The 8,873-nt window shown below is 39.1% G+C and overlaps 1 protein-coding gene across 1 annotated transcript; it reads right to left on the bottom strand.

Annotated features, from left to right (window-relative positions):
* Positions 1–533: 533 nt before the first annotated feature.
* On the bottom strand, positions 534–5,325 carry YAE1 (YAE1 maturation factor of ABCE1). Its single transcript, XM_008538970.2, has 3 exons — positions 4,615–5,325; positions 3,116–3,237; positions 534–1,516 (listed from the first exon to the last, which is right to left on the bottom strand). The coding sequence occupies exons 1-3, from the start codon at positions 4,861–4,863 to the stop codon at positions 1,087–1,089; spliced, it is 801 nt and encodes a 266-aa protein (XP_008537192.2). The 5' UTR covers positions 4,864–5,325; the 3' UTR covers positions 534–1,086.
* Between the last annotated feature and the right edge of the window lie 3,548 nt (positions 5,326–8,873).

Genomic DNA, 8,873 nt, shown 5'->3' with positions numbered 1-8,873 from the left:
CTGATTTCAAATCTGTGGCTTCAATTTCTTAATGTTCTGTAAACTTTGAGGAGGTTCTAAGATCACAGTAGCACATTTTCTTAATCTCTTGAAAGAGTCATTTTATCAGATTCTCTTAGAATCTCAGTATATCTGTCTTTTAGAATAGATAGTAAATATAAATACTAATGACAAAGCAATTAAGGCTGTCGATATGGGGCAATTATTTGGCCATCTCTAAAGTCAGGCACTGTGTTTCCGGCAAAAAGTGATGAAAAATCCTTTCCTGATCTTATGTCCTGGAGCAAAAGTTTGAATCTAATTTGGTCTATGCTAGACTAAGAATATTGTTACAAGGCAAGATAGATGTCAGGGGTTTCAGTGTTTTATTCCTATGTGAATATGAAACAAAACTGCAGTTTAGAAAAAATCTGGCACCTTGTTAGGCAACACTTACTAACTCTTGGAAAAACTGAGTAGGCACTTGAGCATGAAATATATTTTCTCTATTCTTCACGGAATCGTATATATTTTTAATTAACATGAAACTAAAATGGATTTTAGCATTTTGTTTTTAATCATCAGTAGTACAAACATTTCTTCAGTTTCTTACATTACAGCCTTTTAATTGCAATACGTTTATCTACATGTCTATATCTATGTGTGCCTATCTATTTACAGTGTTAGTCATTAGGTTATTTCTGGTAACTTTGGTCTGATTAGCTGGTGACGAGGTCCTAATTACCTGATGGTGACAAGAGCAGAAAGCAGGGTTAGGTCCTTACAAAATATGTTTGATTCTTGTTCACTTTTGCTAATGAGTCTGAAAATGCTTGATTCTGATGAGAAATTTGAAAATGACAATGACAACTGGAATTTCTGAGCATATATTAAACTACATAAAAATTACAAGTGACAAAGGAAAAAGGCTTATATTACATTTAATAGTGTTCCTTTTGAAGGCATTTCAAACTTTCATGAAGGATAACCCTCCAAGTGAAGTGTGCAATGTCGAAACCAGTAGAGATTTTGGTGAGCTTGTTCAGAAACGAAACGCTCTAAGAAATGCTCTGAACATTATTTTCATTAGAAAAGTGAAGCTAATTTCTATAGCTGTTTGAGGTGCTGTAATACATCTATGGACACTCCCAGCTGCTCTACTAAACTGGCTGTCTGTTGTAGAATCCAAGTGAGGCTTGGCTGTTCAGAATGTGCATGCTCCTGTGTTCTACAACATTCTAAAGACGAACAATCTACCCCATTAACACTCCTGCCACAGTTTTTGTTAAACTCAGCATTATTTTCACGGAGTCTTTCATCTGTAGCTTCATCAGTCTTTTTCTCCGCTGGAACTACATGACAAAGGTCCATATCCTGAAGGGAGTCCAATAAATCTACAACATGGGGCTGCGGAGTGATTGATTTCAGATGTTTGAGCACATCCTCTTCACACTGGCCAACTGCATCCAGAAGATTATTTATTTTACTGATCAAAGCCGAACTATTATCATGAAGGTGACACCAGGAGAGCAAAGCACTAAATAAAAATACAAACAAGAGTCAAAGAGGAAAAAACTTCATCAAAGGCTTTTAGAATTTTTGATGCTAAGTCCTACATATTTCTCTTCCAGGTAACACCATGCAAAACTGGATTAATAATAATAATGCAAGTCAAAATCAGGAAAGTAATGATGGTAAATAGGATTTAAAAATATAGACGGATACTATCTTTCAACAGGAATTAAACAACTGGATTTAATCATATAAACTATTTATAATTCATAACTCCTTCTTCACAGCTCCACATCCACTTTTCCTGATTTTAGATTGTCCCCTTATGACCGTGTAGCTTCTGCTGGAGAGGGATATAACTCAAAGAAAGAGAGATCAGAAAAATTAGTTTCTCTTTTAAAGACATCAAACAGCTTCTAAACTAGTCATGCTCAATCTCAGATGGACATTAGGATCCCCTGGGGAGCTTTGAAAACTATCAAGGCCGGGTCACATCCCAGACCAACGAACTCGGAATCTCTGAGAGTCTTATCTTTTAAAGCTTCCCAGCTGACATCAAGGTACTGCCAAGGTTGAAAACCATCTTTCTAACCATGGCTGCTTGCCATCAAAACTGAAAGTTAGAGAAAAAAAGTTTTGAGGCAACTTCACTTTTCCAACTTTGTTCTACAGTAGACACCATTTGCTAAGCTAACTAACAATTTTCCTGAATTGTTCCAGTCCTAATAAATATTTTTCTTTACTTTTCCAGTATAGACAGTACTTTTGTTTTTTGACATTTCAGATTATCATTTCGTAAGACAATGGTTGTTGTGAAAAATAATGATGTTTTAAAAGTGGAATCAACTGATATAAAAGATTGAGCAATAAGGTTTCTAAGTTTATAAAAGATTTAATTTAATTTGATGTGAAGATGGACACAATCATTTTCCTACTGTGGCAGACTACAAATTCTGATGCTTGACAGGTGAACTTTCTAAAACCAGTAAAACTTTCTTTTGTTTTGATAACATATTTTCTACCTTTTTAAAATCAGTGATTCTTTGAAGCATTTTATGTTTTTCTCCATAGAGGGCAGTTTAAAAAAGGTATAAAGCATCAAAGAGGACAAGCCTGTTGGGCTCCTAGCTCCATGTGTCATTTACAACGTGGCTCTGATACATGCTATTATCGCTATGGAATCTTGATGGGTATTGCATGTTCAAGACTAAGGTAAATGGAATCCTTTTTCTGTTATCAGCTGTGACTTTCACCACGTACTGCTAGTCTGGAAGTCTGTCATATTCTGTCTGCCACATGTGCTAGACTAAAAGCTTTGTTCAAAACCTGAAGATCTCAGTTACTTTGAGTTACAGGTTGGTGGTAGTGCAGGAAGCAAAAAATATACACCCTCCTCATTTCTTTGCAATTAAGGACAACACCTGCCACACATGGTAAAGTGATGACCTGATGACTTGGACTTTTTGAAGGCAATATTAGTCTATACTCTGTGGCACTCTTTTGTGGATTTAACACTAGGAAAAGCACTTCAGTTTAAACACTTTATTTTTACATATTACTTTTATAAAAATCCTTCAGTAGTATGGAGGTGAAAACGATTCAGCATTTAAGTTTCAAAAATTACCTCAATGTTCCTCTGAGTTGTCCATAGTTTATAATGACTTCTGCACCTTCCTTATAACCTTGATTGAAGCCTTGCTGAAGAGTAACTGCTTTGCCAGCATCTACTCCATCTCTATAACCTTCCTAAAAATAAGGAAGTAATGAAGAATCGCAGGCTGCAACTAACACCAAGTGAACCATTGTAAGCTTTTCTAGAAAGTCATAGAACCAACTTGGAAAATCAATGAAATAAGCCTTGACTGAGTTATTTAACATAATTCTTCTATAACATATGTCATAGGCACACAACCAAAGTAGACTATGCTTCTCATAAAAGTTTATTATTGGTTTAATCCCATTTTCGAAGTCTGGACTTATTGGGCACATTTTAAAATACTGATTCTTATACAATTTTTAAAAAACCTGTGTTAGCAACGGCTTCACAGAAAGGAAACATGGAGAATTACAAGTCTGGCCCCTTGGCAACTGAGTGGATTGGTGTGGGTAGGTGAGGAGATGGGGCAGTAAGTAGGGTTATTGAAGGTCTTGGATAATTAATTGAATAAGGGAAAGAGGAAAATGGTTTAGCAAAACGAAGTAGTCTGGTTTTAGAAATTTTGCTTGATACTTAAATTCAACTAAACTGCAAATTCTCTGTGCGTGGGGATTTTGTCCTGCATTTCCTATGGCGCCACAGCACTTTTCAAAAGATGCTCAGTACCTACTGGTCTGACCTCAGCCTCACATAAGGCATTTCCGAAGCTGACAAGGTTGCTGGGCTAAGCAAAGATTATTTTACTGAAATATTAAACGAGGGCAGATTTAGTGGCAATTGAATGGTTGGCAAGGATATCAGGTGGAAGCGGACCTCACTCTGAACTAAGCTGAGAGCTCCACCTGGAAGTTAGGTGTGTGGTATTAAGCTCAGTCTCCATGAATAGGGAGACAAATTAGAGATGGATAATTCACACCTAACTAATAAAAAAAGAAACCAACTTTAACAGTCCCTTATCTAGCCACCCTTGGTCCATATTAGCTCTCCCTTATTGCCCGTTGACAACATTCTTAAGTTCGCTTTTTCCGTCTGTCTTGATTAGTACTATGCCTAATTTTAGGCTCCTCACTCATTCAATCAACCCATGTAAACTGTGTACTGGTCCTTTGACAGCCATGATCAGTACAGTCGGTGCGTCCATTTCTCCCCCACCCTGTCCTGTGATCCTCATCAAACGGGAGCCTCTTTCATGGCTGGACAAAGTTTATTCGGGTTGGTCCATGGCGTCGCAGGCACCCCGCGGGCGCTCGAGGAACGCACCCTGTGGTTTCACACGCTTTCAAGTCACCCAGTGGGAAATCCCAGCAGGACGCGGGCCGGACTGGGAGGCAGCGGGCAGGGAGGACGGCGCGGGGCCGGCCCGGACCACTGCGGCCGCTTCTGGGACGCACCTTCTTCACGCCACCACGCCCCTCGCCCCGCACCCGGCGCAGCAGGGCGCCCCCGCACCCTCCACGCAGCTTTACTTTGACTCGTCTCTGCATGTGGCTCCGCCATTCCCGCTGCACCACGAGCGACTCGTCCGCTTCCTCGTCAAACACGTCCCCGTCCTCGCCAGGATCCCGGACCAAAGGACTCGCTCGAACCCACGACATCACCGAGGCAACCACACAGCCGCCGGCCGCCGGAAGCGCCGGCAACTCCATCCGGTCCCAGGGGCGGGGCGGAGAATGCGAGTCGGGGCTCACAGGGCGGCTGCGCGTGCGTTTGCGCATGCGCGGTGTCGGGGCCGTCACGGCTGGCCCCTGGCTGCCGACGGAGCTTTTTGCTCCCTGGTGGTTTGGGCCTCCTCAGTTACCTCCCAGTGTCAGCGCGCGCCTGTCGTGGGCGCGGCAGGTGCCTCCCTGGTGGAGCCTGTCCGATCTTGGCCTCTGCGGAAGGCTGCCCGACCTGGTGTCCATCGTGCTCCATAAGGTCTAGGTTTTGGAGACGCGCGCGCGAGTCACACCGTTCAAGGTCGTTCATTTGATGGGCGATTACTGGCCAGACTCCGTCTCTTTGAGAGTCCCCCTCAGTGCATTGACGAGATTTGACAGCTCGACGTTTTTTAATTGTTAGGAGCGTGGAGCAAAGACAATGGAATAGAAAAGTTAGATACCGCTGCTGTTTTCAGATCAATACATATAAAGGGTACATGTATCAACAAATACATTTCTCATTGATTCGCGGTGTCCTTCACCGGCTCGCGTTCCCTCTCATGCTCTAAAAGGCTGCTGGCTCGGTGAGGTCGGGACTTGTCTTGTTTATCTTTATATACTCAGCGCTGGCCAGGTTTTGACACAGACATTAGCGAACGAATGGACACCAGCACCATTCCTGTTTTTGCCCCTTGTTTTTGTGGTCATGTAGTAATGATGTTTTTTAGCTAACGTATTTTGTTGAACACCTACCTTTTGTGCCAGGCACCGTTGTAGGCTTTGGGATACATCCGGGAATGATATAGACAAAAGTTCTCAGTTCTCGTGGACTTGACATTCATGTAGAATTGACAGGATAAACAATAAGCACTATATTGTAAATTATATAGTTTGTTACAAGATCATAAATGATGCTATGGAAAAAAAAACAAGCAAAGTAAGGGGAACCATGAGTATATGTGTGAGGGAGTGTGGCTGGCTGGTGTGGGTTATAATTTTAAGTGTCCAGAGAGAATTTTGCTTATATGTATACATATGATTTACTTGGTAGGCTTATGGAACGTGTATAAAAAATTCTATACTTGGACACAAAAAATGCCTTAATAAACTAAAAAGAATAGAGATTGTACAGGTCATATTCTCTGATCATAATCCAACAAAATTAGTAATAAATAATAAAAATGACCCCAATAATTTTAACTATAATATTGGACATTAGAAACACCTTCCTAAGTAACATTTGGATCAAAAAGGAAATAATGATTAAAATGACATGTAATAATCAATTAAAATTAGAATACATCCTACCAAAAAACGTGGGAACAAATAAAAGCTGTCCTAAGAGGCAATTCTATAGGCTTTAATGTCTTTATTACTAAAGAAGAAAGAAAAAATACATAAACTTACTATACATCTTAATTAGAAACAAGTAGTAAGAGAAGGAATAAAGATAACAATTGAAATTAATGAAATAGAAAATCCCAAAACTTGCATGAATAAATCCAAAAGCTGGTTCTTTGAAAACACCAGTAAGATAGATAATCTTTTGACTCTGATTTTTAAAGAAAAGAACAAAATTTTACAAGATAGAAATGAGAAAGGAGGTAATGACACAGAAGGAAATTCAAATATTATAAAGTACTAATTAAAAATAAAGAGCAACCCATTTGAAAACCTAGGAGATACGAATGACTTCCTAATAGAACTGACCCAACAAATAGAAAACATGAAGAGATTAATGATCAAAGAAAAATTGAAGATTAAATACTGTAAAAAATAGCATGGAGACTTGACAACTTCACAGTTAAATCCTTTATAATCTTTAAAGAACAATAGGTAATTAAATTTTATTTTTTCCTATTTGAGGGCAACAAAAAAAATAGAAACTAACTCATTTCATGAAGCCAGCCTTACTGTAACCTGATCAAGATGTCATCAGAAAAACCCAAAACACCAAAGTTAAGTTAGCTTATGAATACATTTAAAAAGGGAATCCAGTATCTTATCAAAAGAATAATTCAAAAGGTTTTATTCTGGGAAAGGAAACTATGCAAAATTAGGAAATCTATAAGCATATTTCATTGCATGAACAATTTAAAGGAGAAAAACCGTATGTTATTCTAATAAATGCTGAAAAGTCATTTGAAAACATTTAAAAATCATTCTTAACAAAACAGAAATAGAAACTACAAATTGATGAAGACTTTATCAAAAATCCAACAGCAAGTAGTAGTCTAAATGCTCAGATGTTAAGGTACTTCCTTTAAAGTAGAGAAAAGAGAGCACGTGGTGGTCACTGTTAGTACTCAACATTCTTTTGGAGACTAGAGAATGCAATAAGAGAGGAAAACAAAATAATCTGTATAAATATGGGATAAGATGAAGTTGTTTCTTTTTGCTGTTTTTATGGTTGTATGCCTAGAAAACCCAAAGGACTTCAGTTAAAAACAGCAAGGGAATTTGATAGGGTCTCTGGATATAAGAAAAATACATAGACTAATAGCCTCTTTATTTTCTATCAATATCCATCTAGAAATGTAAATGAGATAAATATTCCACTTGCAATACCAATAAATACTGTTAGATATAGTATTTGTATATTTGTTTAGTATTTAGTATTTGTTTAATATAGAGATGGAGATAGAGTTAGGAGTTCCTGAAGTTTTTGGGGGATAGGGAGCATAAAGCCTGTGAAAGATAAAAAGAGGAGAAAGCATGACTTGGCAGGCAAAGCCTCCATAAGGGGATGCTGATCTGATCCCTGTGATGGGAAAGGGAGGAGGTAGCAGGACTGGGCAGAGGGAGCCTCAGACTGCGTCATGGATCTGACAAAGTCCTGGCCAACGTAAAAGGGAGCTGTGGAGCAAAGGGCAAGGACGAGTCCTGCATTAGGTGCATGAGGCCAGGCCTTGGTCTCCCTGCCATCCTCAGTTATAGGCTGGGCATGCCCTGAATGAGTGTGATCTTGGCTAGAAGTCTGAGGCAGATCATGTAGGTGCTCACAGCTGGAGGCTGACATCTGTACTCCTTTGTCAAGAAGCGGATGATCTTTCAAGGTCCTTTGAATTGTGTGATTCTGTTTTTCCAAAATAGCTTTCTTTCTTTCTTTCTTTTTTATTAAATGAACTGTACATAACCATGACATCCCCTGCATAAATTGTGGTGTCACAATGTGAACTTAAAGTGTTTGGTCAACTTATCTTGCGGCTCAATATCTCTTATATAAATATTCTATGATGAGGTCAACCTTTAGGATTCACTCTATTCTTGTCCCGTTCTGCTTATCTCATCCTTGACTTTCCTCTCAAAGCCTTCAACAGTTCTTTTTTATGTCCTTCTATTTCTCATCTCCTGCTAACTTTCGTTCCTTATCTCAGTCTTCTCCACTTTATTTGTGCCTTTTGCAAACTGCTGTTTGGTAGTTGGTATAATAAACTCTAAGAGGGCACAGACCTTTTCTGGATTCCTCTTCAAAGTTTCTAGCATACGGGCATTAATCATTAACTCTCTGGCAACCAGCCAGCAGAACTCCTGATTTCCACATGCCAGGGGAAGTAGTTTTCCACTTTTCCTTGTCCCTTCTAAACTTTCATATGTTCTGTGACCCTCTGTGGTATTCAGTGCCCGCACCCTTGGGTGCCGTCTTTTGATTGCTCATGTTGGGTCTGCTCTAAGGCCGTGTACATATTAGAAAAATAAAATTGTTGCTAGTGGTGAAAATGATAGGAGAGCATTCAAAATATGGCTTCTAAAGTGAGGGTCTTAGAATATGGGCAGTACATGGTGGGCAGATCCTGGCCAGAGTTGCCTCTTTTATTCTAAAGTATTATGTCTAGAGAAGACTCCAGTTATAATATAGGTGTCAGAGCTAAAAGAAAAATTATTAGTCCAATATGGAATGTTTGCTGAATATTAGAAGGGATGAAGTAGAAATGTCAGATAGGAAGCCTGATTGATCTGTTTAATGGTTTATTGATGGACAGCCATGTCTAATAGCATTTAAGCATGTTCAAGTCTGTCTTATCTTTAAAAAAATTCCTTCCTCAATTCTAAGCTCTCCAGTAGCTATTGCTCTATACTTCTCTTTC

This window comes from Equus przewalskii, chromosome 4 (genome assembly GCF_037783145.1).
Source record: "Equus przewalskii isolate Varuska chromosome 4, EquPr2, whole genome shotgun sequence".
Taxonomy (NCBI): domain Eukaryota; kingdom Metazoa; phylum Chordata; class Mammalia; order Perissodactyla; family Equidae; genus Equus; species Equus przewalskii.
This window is presented reverse-complemented; position numbering and strand designations above follow the sequence as displayed.